At 29.0% G+C, this 15,551-nt stretch overlaps 1 protein-coding gene and 1 long non-coding RNA gene across 3 annotated transcripts in view; both read left to right on the top strand.

Moving 5' to 3' along the window:
* The first annotated feature begins 5,039 nt into the window (after positions 1-5,039).
* Positions 5,040-15,551, top strand: part of LOC136797137 (uncharacterized) — a 25,526-nt gene continuing 15,014 nt past the window's right edge. For both annotated transcript variants that reach the window (XR_010844987.1, XR_010844982.1), the window contains exon 1: positions 5,040-5,179. This is a non-coding gene — a long non-coding RNA (uncharacterized lncRNA). The remainder of the gene's footprint in view (positions 5,180-15,551) is intronic.
* On the top strand, positions 5,179-11,193 carry LOC106678932 (putative leucine-rich repeat-containing protein DDB_G0290503). The gene has a single exon (XM_024362933.2). The coding sequence runs from the start codon at positions 5,304-5,306 to the stop codon at positions 11,097-11,099; it is 5,796 nt and encodes a 1,931-aa protein (XP_024218701.2). The 5' UTR covers positions 5,179-5,303; the 3' UTR covers positions 11,100-11,193.

Genomic DNA, 15,551 nt, shown 5'->3' with positions numbered 1-15,551 from the left:
TTGTAATACTTTTGCATGTTCCAAACTAATTATAGGGAAGTGTATTGTATTTTTATTATTTGTTTAAGTTATAATTAATTGGTCAAAAATCAATATGCTTAATTACTATGAGCCATTAAATTCTCTCAATATGTTTATTTTTCATAACTAATAATGTTTCAATCATAGACAGGCCATAATAAAAGCTGGAAATATAAACGACTGCTATTTAGAATAAAATTATTATGCTTTTTATTTCAATAAAAAATGTTTATTCCTCCAATTTCTTATTAGGTGGTTGAGATGAGGAAGATGGGTTGTATATTAAAATAATATTGTTTCTAGATACTTTTTTGTACCCTTTCAAAAATAATGAATTTGGATACTGAATAAGTAACTATATTAAAGAATAAATTAAATCCTTGGAATGTGATTCAAGTTAGATCTTTACTGCATATTTCATGGTTTTTAAGTATCAGAAATTGTATTAGAAAGAATACAAACCAAATATTAGACTTTGTGTTCTGAAAATTTAATTTTACTTGAATTTAACAAATAAATAAATTGCATTTTTTGTGTAATTATGATTTGGTATAAAAAAAATAATAGTGGTTAAATTCACTAAGTCATTTTAAAAATTAATGTTGCTAAAACATATCTCTTTTAATGATAATTTTGAAGATTCTATACCTTCTTGAATAAATATATTTAAGTGCTAGTTTTCATCTTAAAATCTTTTATATTCAAGTTTAGAACATAAAACCGAAATTACGAGTTTATGTATAACCAGGTCCAAGTTTGAAATGTGTAGAACAAGATAACAGGTTTAAACATCACCATGTTCTCATTTAAAATATGTAAAACAACATTACAAATTTAAATATCATCATATTATATTACTGTTGTCTGATTGAAAATCACATCCGGGTTATGTTTCCAAATGATTTTTTTGAATAAGAAAGATAATAGTTGTGTTTTGATTAAAGGTAAGATTAGTCTTGTATTGAAGTGATTAAAGCGTGGTAAACTTGCATCCTATCAGACGTCCTTACAGAGAACATTTTTAAAACTACAATTTATGATGACACAAGTTCGTCGTTCCGATAAAACACACTATCGATTAAGAGAAAAGTAATACCTAAGTTCGTAGTCTATTACTTCCACGCCAGTGTTACTTGAAACGAGTTATTGGCATTTCCTTGTTATGAAGTTATCTCTTAGTTAAATTCTTACTGGCTTCAATGATACAGTTGGTCTGAATGAATTCTGGGAGATTCGACCTGTCCAAGGTAATATTTTTTCTTAATGATGACTTAGTCTAATCTGATGATATGTTTTAGCCTATTAAACGTCTATTATTTAATGGCGTAGAAATAAGAAGGTTAGCTGAACAGCTATCACAATGGGCTGCTCATTTAAAAAAGAACCTAAATATAGAATGGTAATTCACAATATATCAAGAAATGTTAGACACTTAAAATAATATTATGATAGTGAAATTTGTTTTTAATTTGAAACTGAAAATTATTTTTTCATCTTGCGTTGTTCCCCTAATATGATCACCTCATACCTTGTAATTCCTTATTTTATATACATGTATTTTTCATAAAAAGTACCATTTATCTTGAAAACTTTAACTAATACTTAAACACCTCTTAAGATTTTATATTCAATGAATATTAATACACGACATGACAATTGTGTATTAAGAGTGTCCAAAAATTAATATTAATAAAACATTAAGATGTAATATGAAAAACATTGGTAAAATAATAAAACGTTTGACTTTAATTTAAAATATCTACCAGTCGAGTGTGATAGGAAACGTGGGATAAATACTAGTATAAAATGAATGTGATTATTTTAAATTGCTATATGTTAGTAATATTCATTCAACTGTTACGTCTCTAATTTAATATAAACAAACTTATAATCTTTCAATTAAAAATAATACAAATAGATTTCAACTTAACCAATTAATTTTTGAAGGAAAGGGAGTACGATGTATGTTTTAAAGATATTTAGGACATATTTGGAGATACTGCAAAAGCTAAATGCCACCTCAGACCGCCATTACACCCAGATCTCTCGTTTAATATGGTTACATAATAAGTATTAATATCAGAAAAAAATAAGAGTGGTTGTCCCTTATGGTTTATTTAGACAGCGGAGCTTTCATTATTTATCTCGTAAATTAAAACTGTTGTAGCCACTAAAAAATCACATTTTTTAAATTTCTAATCCCTGACGGATTTTTTTTTTTTTTGTGTTGAACAATTTTGATATATTTGTACCGTTTACTGATCATTCAAGTGCGGGTAATACCGCATTTTAGGAATTCTGGACAAAACAGTGAACAAGGTTCACGGATCACTATCTGAGCATTGTGCCACATAACCTGGAATCAATGAAAAAAAATCCTCATATGGAAATGTATAGATTGTTTTTAACATATTATAATTAGATTATTGTAAATTTTTTATCATTTTTTTAATAATTTTTTTTTTATGAATTTAAATTTTAAAAACATACTAATATAAAAATATTACCCTTAGGCGCACGATTATTTCAGTTCTAAACTAAGTTGAAACTAATAAAGAAACCTAAGAATATTTGTTCTATAAATTTTAATGGATCAAAGATGGTACTTGTTAAAATATATCATTTAAAAATATAATTTGTATACATATATTTAGAAAACGTGCTGAATAACATCGTACCAAGTCGGCCATTTTCAATTTATTTACCTACCAGAAATTGTTCCAAATTTGCCGTAAGATTTACGCTGTTGTTATATTTACATCTGGATCATATACAAACAAAAATTTATCGATTTAAAAGAAAAAAGTAGATCTTTCATTTATCCTTGATATTTTAAGGGATATTACATGACAACATTAAAACACTAATCAGTAGTTAATAACATTCAGTTCTACTTAGCTCTTAATATTCTAGTAAATAACTTATTATTCTGTCTTTTATTTATTTTCCTGCTTTTGAGTTAAGAGTTACAATAATACAACAGACATGGTACTTTCAGTTTTTGGCTTTATGGGGATTGTAATTTAACCTAATGGCTGTATTTTTCAAAAATCTGTCTAGTGCTGTTGATGATGATTTAAACAAAACTAAAACCACAATATAATAATTACTTGAAAAAACTTCCTTCTAGTTTCATGCATGTTTGTTCATTAATTAAACAGTGCTTAAGATATAAACGATCCATTTTAAAATCATAAATTAAATATTGTAATTTTTTTTTAAATTTACATTCACCACTTTTGTTAAATTAAATCATAAAAAAAATATGCTTGCATTATGAACTAAATTACTCCCTTTTATTTAGTGTTTACTTTTACTTCTGTCTATAAAAAAATGGAGATTTCTTTTACCAAGTACTTGCTGGTCCAGTAGGCTATTAAAAAAATTGGTAAATCTACTAATTTTTATTTTTAATATTGCCTCATAGAAAAATACCTACCTGGTGATGGTGAAATGTTTAACTAGTTTTTTTTTTAGTTTTTTTGTCAATTGTTATTTAACTTAATTTCAGAAGGATTTTTTTGTTGTCTATTTTGAAATCTCGCCCATAAAAATAATGAGCAAATCAATTAACATAAATCACCTTGAATATTGCTACAAAATAATAAAATATAATTATATTAATTTATGTGGAATGGTATGCTATCAGTTTTTATAGAAAATTAAGTTCAAAATGAAAAACAGAGGAAGATGACAAGTGTATGATACAACCTTTAAAAAAGGTAATTTGTTAGAAAATCAAGTTTACAGAAACAATAATTGAGAGGATGCCTTTTTAGACAATAAAAATTGTGCCACTGTAATGGTGAAACATTAAATTAAATTAGAATTTTAATATACTTCCTACATTACACATAAAAATGTATACATATAATTTACTTTATAAATGTTAATCTAAAAATTTGTGTAATTTTAATATAGTTGAACAAACTATTTTGCTACAAAGAAGAAACAAATAACATATATTTTCAATTGCTCTAAATTTTTTTTTTAAAATTATCACATTAATAATTGTGCCTATACTTCCAATTGAATATCCGAGAATGGAAAAAAAGTTGGCAAAAATAGAACAAAACTAAGCACAAAATTTCCATTTTTATCCAGCTTAAAACGGGATTTATTTTTTGTTCATAAAACACGACTGATGTGTCATCAATTTGAAGAAATGTCACTTATCAAATGCCTAATAATTAAAAGTGAGATTAACTATTATTTAAAAATCAATGGTTATATATGTCAGTAATAAAGGATAAAAAAAAATATTAAACATTGGATCCGGAAAAACTCACTACAAAAATACGAAATATTAAAATTAAATTGGGATGATTGTTATAAAAAAAGGAGAGAATTTTTTTATTTTTAATTTTCAGCACTTAATGAGGATAAAACCAGAACAAATAATTCCAAATAAATTGTAATAGAAATTGAGACGAGTATGAGGGTAATTGAAGTTATCTTTTATCATAAAGTAAGATAAAAAAGTAAACGAATATATGTTGGGATTCTATAACATTAATTAAAAAATAAAATAAAACTATATAAACAGGAGACGTGACGTTTAATGACTTAAGATTCGGTAGTCTACTAAGAATGATTCTTTTACTGTTAATTTAAACATAATCAAAAGGAAATTTCAGTGGATGAATGAGTTCGGAGGTGAAGGTAATGCTAAGGTTTGCAAACATTTTCAAATTTGGCAGTTTACAAACATTAAAGACTTATAACCTCTTTAGAGTAGGTTACAATTCTGTTGGCCCCCGTTTCCTCTCGCGCCGTTCGTTGTTTAAGAATAAGCCTGCTAGATCGGAAAGTCAACATCATTCTAACTAGATCTTTTAAAATGTTTTCCTGTGGTTCGTGTGTTTTCATTCTACTTACTTCGCTTTGTTATGCTTAACAGGAGCTGATTACTTCTGGATATCGTGGAAGTTCTTGTTCTGTGATGGATTAGAAGATATTTGAAACTCTTTGAACTGTTTATGTAAAAAGAGCTGAACTGCTTCTGAAGTGTGATGGACTCGACCCAGTGTATCCAAGAAATGCAAGGTAGTTCGTCTGTTTTAAGTAGTGTTTACTTTTTCGTCCGTTAGCTTGGAAGGTTTGGAAGAAAAGAATGAAAAGGAAACGTATTATTCATGGAATAGAAGTTATTGTAAATGTAAGTGTAATCTTTAAGTTACTATTTCGTACGAAAAAGTTCAATTTGAATGTATTACAAATAATGTAATTTAAAAAGAGAGGATCTCTCTAGGTGACTTTAGTGAAAATATCCTAATTGAAAAATGAAAACAGCTGTTTTACAGGAACCAATTCTTTTAAATGTTCCTCCTGAAAATATTAATTTAACTGAAATACTTAACAGTAAAGTTTTCAAATTTTATATCAGTGGATTTAGTACTAAATGCAGTGTAAGATATATTTCTGCTTTTGAAAAATCTGTTATTTACTCAGATATAAGTAAAGCTGCTAAACTACTTCATCTAGTGTCTTATTTACATTCTTTAAGATCTTATTTTAAAAACAACATAAACATTTATTTTTGTGATAAATGTTTGATTCATTTTAAGAATGTGATTTTATTTGAAGAATATGATGGCCATTGTTGTTGCATTAATGGCTCTTCCTCAGCTCCTTTAAAAGTTATAGATACTTTTAATTTACTATATTCTACTTTATACCCTCTAGAACCCAAAGCATATATCATGGGTTGTTTGTGTAAAGGGATTGTTCTTAAGAAGAGACCATACATGTTTTGTGGTTGCATTTACGCTCACAATCACCTCGATCATAACAGCATTCTTAAGAGAATCGTTAAAGTTGAAACGAAAATATGGAATAAGATATTAGATGTTAGTTCGTTACAATACTCTTCAGGAGAAAACATTTTTGACATGTTAAATAGATTTAAGAATCATAAAAACTTCAATGTTGTTATTCCTCTTCTAAGAAATGTTTCATATCCTGAACTTTATAATCTGCAAATTGAATTTTATAAAATGTGTGAATCTTTGTATGAACAATTCAGTAGTGTTTCTTTCCATTATGGTAATGAAATGGCAGTTAATCATAGTAAAAGTTTCATTAATGACTGTGGTATTAAAAAGTTGATATATCCTAATCTTCGATATTATTTTCGATGTTTCTTATCCTTGTATATAAGAGCACTTGACCCTGATTTAATAAATGATTGTTTAAACTTTAAATTATTAAGACAAAAGTCATTGATGTTGTGCACCAGTTATTCAGAACTTTTGTTGTTATTTGGATTTTTTGTTTATTGCCTTAAGGTGCTTAGGTTCCCTAAAAACAAATCATTGTTTATTTGTAAATTGATGTCCAACTTTGTTGATAGGTGGATGAAAAGACATATACTTAAAGTTCTCTTCCGAATTTGCAATTTGTATAATAATAATTTCACTAGTACAAAAAAAATATCAGTGGTTGAATATGAAATATGTGGTCCTGTTTGCATTCAAGAAGATCAGATTATTAAATATCTTTTATCAAAAAATGGTCAGATGGATGTTAATTACATTGAAAGTGTACATATTTTAAAATATAGAGATGCTCAAATGAGAAGTCCATTACCAAATTTATTGAATTTTAGGAACATTCAATATAAAACTGGTGCTATTTTTAGCACTAATAATCATCTTAAGAATGTTGCATCTTCTTATAATATTTCAGAAAGTTGTTCAAAAAGTAAACTTCTAACGTTAACAACAGGTAAAGAAGAAATTGATATCATTGATGGCATAAATATCTTTAGTTTTGAAACTGAACCTGATATGATGGAGTTTACATTATTCCAAAACAAAAAAATGGGCATTGAGGGTGATTCTATTTCAGATAGTGTGAAATTATCGAGTTCTGGAAGGATTGTACCTACGAAAACCCGTGATATCACTAAAATCAAAGGTTGGAGAAACAAACTCTTTTGCATAAACAAAAGTGATAAAAATTATATCAACTCCCTCAGACATCAAGGTACTAGTCCATTGAAATATGATCTCTCAGCTGAGTTAAAAAGCAAGAGCCCTGAGATAAAAGAAGAACCCGAACCCTCTGACAGCAGCTTTGAAATAAAGAAAGAACTAGAAGTTGCTAACAATAATGATGTTAAATCTGAAGATATTTTAAATGTCACAAAAAATGAATTAGACCTGGGAATGGAAACATGTAAGGTAGAAAGTTCAAATGATGTTGATGACATTGCAATTTGTCTTAAAAGTATGTACTTGGACGTTTTATCAAAAGATACTCATTTTCAGGAAATTTTAAAGCAAGTAGATGGCAGTAAAGGAATTTTTGAAAGTTCTATCTTAGATAATTATCTTAATAACCGTACAGAACTAAATATTCATTTTGACATTCCTCAACCTTATTATGCCCTACCATCTAATGGTGGACGATCTAGTCCAGTAATTCCTTCTGATATTAAAATGGCTTCACCAAAGATTAAAAATGAAGAAATGAAAGAAAAAATAAAACAGCTCTCTTCAATTGATTTTATTAAGAACATGCAAGGTGATTTATCAAAAAGGAAGTTTATTTGGGTTCATGGTAGACCTATCATGTTAGAACATGAAAACAAAAAAGGTTCATTGAATAGCAGTAGTTCTAAAAAACGTTCTGCTGGTAGTGATTCTTCATCAGAAGTAGATGAGGTTGAGAGAGAAGATAATGATATCAAACGAATGAAAGTTACTAAGCAGTTGGAGTTCTCTGATTGTCTTTCTGATAATTCTGAATCAAATCAGTCTGATGAAATCGAACCTAGGAAACCTTATTTGTCATTGCTAAATACATTCCAGATTGATGATGCAGATGAAAAATGTAATACATCTTCTAATTCTTTATCAAAACGAAATTTTCCATTAATTTTTCCCTGTACTTCTTCAGTCAATGATGGGCATATCGATTGTGCTAAATTTAATCAAATACAGCTTGTAATGGTTGTAAATATTGGTTATAAAAGACCATTTCTCAGAGAAGTTGTTAACAATTTAGAAAAATTAAAAAAAGATACAGTGATTATTGATGATATGTGGGCAAATATAGCAGCATCAGCAGTCTGTCGTAATAAATCTGCTAAAACTGTTAAAAGATATATAGTACCAGTTGTTTCAGAACCGTTAATTGAAGTTGTTAAATTTAATATTGAGAACGTATCAACAAATATTGCAAACTTGAATGAGCTAAATGTTTGTTCTGTATACCGTAGTATTTGTGATTCACGAGCATTAAAAGAAGAAAAAGCAGATGCAGTTGAAGTAGAAATAAAAGATATTGTTAACGATATAGTTGAATATGTTGTAAAAAGGAATGAGCATGACTTATTTAATATTCCTTATGATCCAGATGTTCCTGATCCTAAATTAAATATAAAACGTCCGGTTAAAAAAGTTAAGAAAACCAAAGTGGAAAGGGAATTAAAGAGGCTTATTAATGTAACTTTAGTAGATAATCGGCATGAAAACGAAATTGTTGCTGGTAAAAGTTCATGTGGCAATGAACATTGTTCTAAAGGTTGCATTTGTAATAGCTTAAATGGTAAATTGACAAGTTTTCATTGTGGGAAGTTAGAATGTATGTTTGAATGTTCATGTGATTCTAAAAGTAAATATACTTTTAAAAATTTTATGCAACATGGAAGAAATGGTACTTTAGCTAAAGATGAATCTAGTTGGCACCAAACTGTAATTTGTAAAAATAATGAAATAGTAGAAGTGAAGGCTGGAGCTGGTAAATCTAAACGAGAAAAAAAGTTACCTACCAGATTTCGTAATAATGTTTTGTTGGGTAAAGAAATGAGTTGTTTGGACATATTTCCTTCAAGTCCTGAGCACAAGAAATCTCCTTCACCTAACAAAGACAAAGAAATCAAAAGTAAAGAATCTAAAATTAAAGAAAAAGATGCTAAAATAAAAGAAAAAGATAAGGATACCAAAATTAAACTGGTAAAAATAGCTGAAAAGGATAAAGAAACAAAAGTGCGTGATAAAGAAGTGAAAACCAAAGAAGTTAGTATGAATAATAAAAGAAATGAAAAAGAAGATAAAATTAAAATAAAACAGTTTGAATTAAAATCTAATGATAAAATTAATGAACATGTTATTAATGAAAACTGTAATGATAAATTTGGTAAAATTTTAGGTAACAAAATTACTTTACCATTGAAAACTAATGTTAAAAAGGTAGATGTGAAACACAAAGCTTTGATATCAGCAAATTTAAATCAAATATTAAACCAATCAGAATTAAAGAAAATTGCTAAAATGTGTAATGATGAAAAAAATCAAATCTTGACTTTGGCAGATGTGTTTGTGTGGTGTTCAATTCATTTTCGGTATAGTTGTTCATGTTCAGCCCAAGTATTTATTTTGAAAAACAACAGATTAGTGTGGAAACCTACTGCTAGTAGAACTCATTTAACTTCAAAACATATGTCTCAAATAGTCATTAATAAATCTATGCCCAAGTACCACATTTATGACCGAAATGCTTATTGTGCTAGAACCTACGGATCTGTATTTAATTATAAGTTAAGAAATAGTAATCCTGTATTTAAATCAAAAAGATCAAATGAAATAGTAAATGATGTACTATCAAATACTAATAGCTTTTTAAAAATTGACTATGCTTCCATTAATACACAGCCACGTAAGACCGAACCTAAAATAACAAAAGAATTGGACACACATATAACTCCCATTAGAATGGTCACTAATTGGACTAACCAACATTCTAATAAGCTACAGATAACTCCAAATGTTATTAACAATAATGCAGCAGAAGTCAATAATCGGAAAAGAAAAGAGCTAGATGATGAAAAAATAGTTGACGCTACAAAACCAGGCCCCGTTATTATTTCAAACATAAAAGATGTTAAAGATGAAATAGTTCTACAAAATACCAAAAAACGATACAGAATTGGTCCTGCGCATTTTGATGGCAAGGGAAGTTATAGGGCAATAACCTGTGGTATTCCACCTAAAACAGTATTGAAACAAGCATCAAACGAGCCTGTCAATAATTTAGTGGACCAAGAGATCACGTCTTCATTGAGTGTAAAGGAGACCAAAGATGTTGAAAGTTATAAACCTTTGCCCAAATATGGTTTATTATGTTTAACTCAAGGATTTGGATACTTACCGGTTAAAGAATTTACTCAAAAGAAATTACAGGTTCAAGATCCTATGAGTGAACATGTATTCCATTGTTTTAAGGATATTGAGTCAGCTAATAAGTGGCTTAACAGGTTTTTTAAGAATCGTATTGTATTTGAGTCACTTGCTGTAAATCTTAAATGGGTGATAGTCAAGCCAGGCATATTACAACATTCTCAACCATTTGACAAAAGTTTATTAGAAAATCCATCCAAAATTATTAATAAAGATGGTTTTTTGGTCGATATTACTAACCTTAATAAAAATGTTTCTGTTAATAAAAATATTCCTAAGCAGTATGTTATTAACTCTTCAATAAAAATGTATAAAAATAGTGACCCTAGTAAAACAAGAATAATAGTTAATGCGACTGAAGTTACTAATAATGTTGATGAAATTCCTTTTAAGAAGGCTAAAATTTCTTCTGTTCCTCTTCAGGACAAAAATATTACCTCTCCCAATCAGGGTATTATTATTAATTCAAACCTCATTAAAAAACCGAATGCTTTCTTACAAAGAACTAATACTCAGGAAGATAATTTTGGAAAAATCAATAAGATACCTTCACCTAATGGGAATGGAAGTAATCATAAGGCATTCTTCAGATTAAGCAGTGGTTCTAATCCCTCAAATGAAGGTTGTTTTATACCTCTCATACCCACAAACATTTCTAAAGAGTCTTCTTTTAAAATGAAAAATATCAATGAAAGTAACAGTAAAGAAACAGAATCTGTTGATGTATCCGTTAACAGACCAAGTAATAATAAAAGTTCTAGTGCTATTTCAATCACAGACTTTTTGAAGCAATCACAACAACAGAATTTAATAATAAAACGTATACCAAAAAATGTGACATTTAATAATAAAGCATTGGCAGGTAAAAGTATTTTAAAAACTAAGTTCAAATAATTTGTAAAAAAAAAAAAACATTCCCTAAAAAATTTATTAAATTTGTAAATATTCAGTTAGTGTATATTAAGATTAAAGCAGGTTCTTTAGAATGTAAATATTGTATTTAATGTGAAAATTGTATTAATGTATATATTGTATATTAATTTTAAATAAATATATATTGTAAATAGTATGTAGTTGTAAAGCAAAAATGTATATTTGATTATTCTGTATATAAGTGTTTTCTGTAAGTTGCTTTTCATTTTAGCAAAATGAATTGTTTTAAAAATTGTATAATGTGTATAGTTTATAATTTTATTATTTATGTGTACTCTTAATAATTGGATACAAAGTGACTAATAGAATCTTAAATTAAATATTCCTATTTTGAGTACTTTTTTATGAATATCCTAATTTTAATATTACTGGGCAGAGCTCTTGTTACTTAGGGCCTAATAAATGTTTGAATTTCATAATTCAGATATTTTAAATTCATTCCTCAGAATGTGGTTGGCTACATAATATATATATATATATTTTTTTTTTCCTGTAACTAAAATGAAAATTGTTATTAAGTTGTGATATTTTTTTTTTTTTTCATGCCCATTTTTGGTTTTTGTAAAAGTTTTATTTTTATACTGAGAGTAAGGTACGTACCTGTAAAGGATTATTGGCAGTTTCAATTATATTGTTTTAAAATTCAAGAATACAAATTTTTTTTTACCTATCTCTAATGTATTATCTTTACAAACAATTATACTTATAATCCATTTGTTCTAAATATATATCTATTATTTTTAAAACTATATTTCTTTTTCCAAATAGTATTGTGTCGGATATCTGTATGGTGATATATATAAAATATGAAAGAAAAGGAGCCTATTGACTGACATTAGCTGATCTACTCCTCAAGGTGGCTTGCCATGTTTGCAGACATAAAAAAAGCAAAGCAATTATTTATTTTCATCGGACTGATCCCTATAATTTTTTTTTTGGAATTGCCATTGTTGTCAAGCATCTACTAAATCAATTCAATATAATATTTAATTAAAAAATTGTTGAAGTATTAGTAACAAATGCTGAAATTGATAAGTATGTACTGATTACTGCTGTATTTACACAATCAGAATCAAAACTTAAATTGTTAAAATAGCTTAATTTTTTATCTTCCTACTAATGCATAAGGTAGCAGTTTCCGAAGTGGGACCCCTAAGTGAATGCAACTTTTTCAAAATTTAAAAAAGAAAAAAGAATTAAAATAGCTAATATACACTGCATTTCTTACATTAGATTCCTTCATTACTTTACACCCTTTTTCTTCTTTTCCTGCTTATTTAATCTCTGTAAGGATAATTTTGCTGGTATTTTTTTAGCTCGGTAAAGGTGGCATGAAATTTCTTTAGCCCAACCAAAGTGCTGCAAAATATTTTTATTCCAAGAAGGGTGCCATCTAGGAAAAGTTTGGGTACCACTGACTTAAAGGACAGTTACTAAGAATAAATAATAGTGAAAAGGGGAGTATACTGAAAATATGAGGGAAGGAAGAGGAAATGGTCGTAATAAATATCTCTCATTACAAGCTTCTTTGAGATTGTGACCATGTTTTGTCAATAGGATATTTTTTAAAGATTACTTTGATATTAAATTTAAAAAAAAACAAAAATTGTGGAAATGACTAAGGAAGTGCTCTCCTAAGAAAAATTCTTAATCAATTAAATTTAAAAATATATAGAGAGAGAAGTAAATTAATATGCTAGTAGCAGTAGGGTGAATTTTTCAAACAATAGGGCTCAGTATTCATTTTGAAAGTAATTGTTTATTATGGACCAAAAACATGTTTAAAAGTTAAAAAAAAAAATATTTTTTCTATGAAATACCTACCGACTGAACCTGAAAGGAATCCCAAATTTCATGTTTTTCTAATCAACAAAATTAGAAAACCTTGATTGGCATCAAAAATTAACTGTCATTTCTCTGTTTGACACCTGTTTAACACATCAATAAATAGTGAAGAAATAGGATGGTTAGGGACTGTGAAACAGATACTGACAAGAACGAGGGTTACCAGTTCATGAATCTATATCCAAGACATATTACACTTGTACAAATTGTCAAACTCCTTTGACTGAAGATAGATAAATCATACATTATTTTACATTTTTTCACCTTCCATACTATAATGCATGAAACACTATGACATACTATCTAATGTTATGTTTCAACAAACACTGATGATACTCTATTTGGCTGCTAAGAAACTATGAGACAAAGAAAAGAATCACCTTTCTCCAATAGTTACATCATATTGAAATCATCAGTACTTTCATTCATACATTTGAAGAGGGAAGTAGATGAAGGGGCTATGTAACATTTTTTGAATCTTTAGTGTACATAAAGGGGGTAGGTGCCCATATGTGAGCCTAACTGTAGGAGCTAGTGTGAATCACTCTAACCTCAAAATCCAGTTAATTACTGAGATACCCAGATTTAGAAGGGACTATGTACATTTCAAAACAAGCTCCAACCAAAAAAAATTGAATTATTTTTTTTAATTTACTATATGTAACATAACATGATCCCTTCAATAATTATAAATATGGAATTCAAATATCTACTGGTGCCAGTGAAGACCTGCAATTTGTCTCAAAGTATTATTAAATAAAAGTAATTGTTCCATTTATTTATTGCTCAGTTTGTATGTAGAACAACTATCATCTTGGTGTAATTTGAAGTTTAACTATCATATGTCAAATGTACCATATAGGGAAATAATTATATAATGTTAGAACATTTTGATGACAGTACATGCAAATATTTTTATATACTGTTTATATAATGTTCTAATGATGGCTTTATTACATATTAATCTGCTCTCATCTAAAGATGTCATAAAATTGAAGAATTAATTTATTTATATAATAATAATTTCTGGAGAAAATTATTTTGCTTTCTATATAGGGGAATTGATTAGTTTCAAATGTCAAAATAACTTGATTTTTTCGAATTCACCTTAATTAGAAATTATTGCTTCACAACGTAAGCAAAAGTAGATTACTGTCAGACCCCTTATCTAAGCGCTTAATACTTTGGCTACAGATCGCGCCAGTCGGTGTTTTGATAATTACTGTAGTTTCAGTAATTTGAATTGGTTACTAACTGCCTAAACGTTGAAATTGGAATAAATTTAATTTAACTTTTATTTCATCCACATCCAGCTCCTTCTCATCCTACTCTGCAAGTAAACAACCCACCCCAATTACCAGTTAAAATAGATCCTGTACCCTATACCTCACGACGGGTTCACCCAACACCCAGCGCTCCGACTCATACAAACTACCCAGCCCCTGAATCACAGCCTCATCCACATCTCAACTACAATCCAACCGATATAACCTCAATCCTGTCATCCTTCCTGTTGGATCTCCAAAATACCATAAAACCGCTAATCACCCTCCTCACTAGAATCCTGACTGAAATTCCTTTCAATCTTCCACGATGAGCGCAAAGCCCCTAGTTATCCTTTTGTGGAACGCTAATGGACTACATAACCACCGTGACGAACTCGATATATTTCTCCACAACAAACACATAGATATTGCCCTGTTGACAGAAGCTCACTTTACTTAACGGTCACATTTCTACATCCGTGACTTCATTACTTATAGATCAGACCACCCAGACAACACTTCACACCCCGGGTCTTGCATCCTTATTCATAAATCCCTTCCCCATTCCCTCATTCCTTCCACTCCAACTGACGCTATCCAAGCAATCTCTGTAATAATTTCAACTCGTCCTTTCCACTTAACATTATCAGCTGTATACTGTCCCCCTGGTAATTCCCTTTCCTACAATCACCTTGACTCTTTATTCTGATCCTTCGGATCGCGCTTCATTGCTGGAGGAGACTATAATGCCAAACATCAACGATGGGGATGTCGTACATCTAATACTCGTGGTAATATTCTTTCCAGAGTCACTACCTCCAATAGTTATTCTATTATCACGCCCATGAGTTCTACTTATTGGCCTACATCTCTCAAGAAACGTCCAGATATCCTAGACATATTTATCACCTCCCAAATTTCCTGTTCCCGGACCATCATCGAATCTATAGATGACCTTTCCTCAGACCACAGTCCAGTTATCCTTTTCTTACATTCGAGCTTCGTTTCTAAGCCCTCTCCTCCCTCATTGATTAAAGGACGAGATGACTGGGACAAATTTCGTAATGATTTGGAAAATAAACTGGACTTAAAAACTCCACTTAAAACTAAACATGACATTGACGAAGCAATAAAAAACTTCACAGACTCTTTATGAATTTCCATATACGACAACACGACGACCAGTAAAATTATTAATACTATACGTACTAACTTGCCACAGCACATTCGCATCTTCTTAAAGGTAAAACGCAGAGCAAGAGTAAGTGGCACAGGACTAGATACCCCACAGATAAAACATATT

This window comes from Halyomorpha halys, unplaced genomic scaffold (genome assembly GCF_000696795.3).
Source record: "Halyomorpha halys isolate HHAL.00 unplaced genomic scaffold, Hhal_1.1 Scaffold169.1, whole genome shotgun sequence".
NCBI lineage: Eukaryota > Metazoa > Arthropoda > Insecta > Hemiptera > Pentatomidae > Halyomorpha > Halyomorpha halys.
Note: the sequence above shows the minus strand (reverse complement) of the source record. Positions and strands in the feature narration are given on the sequence as shown.

Coding starts and splice junctions, on each gene's coding strand:
- LOC106678932 (XM_024362933.2), top strand. CDS start 5,304: ATGAAAACAGCTGTTTTACAGGAACCAATTCTTTTAAATGTTCCTCCT.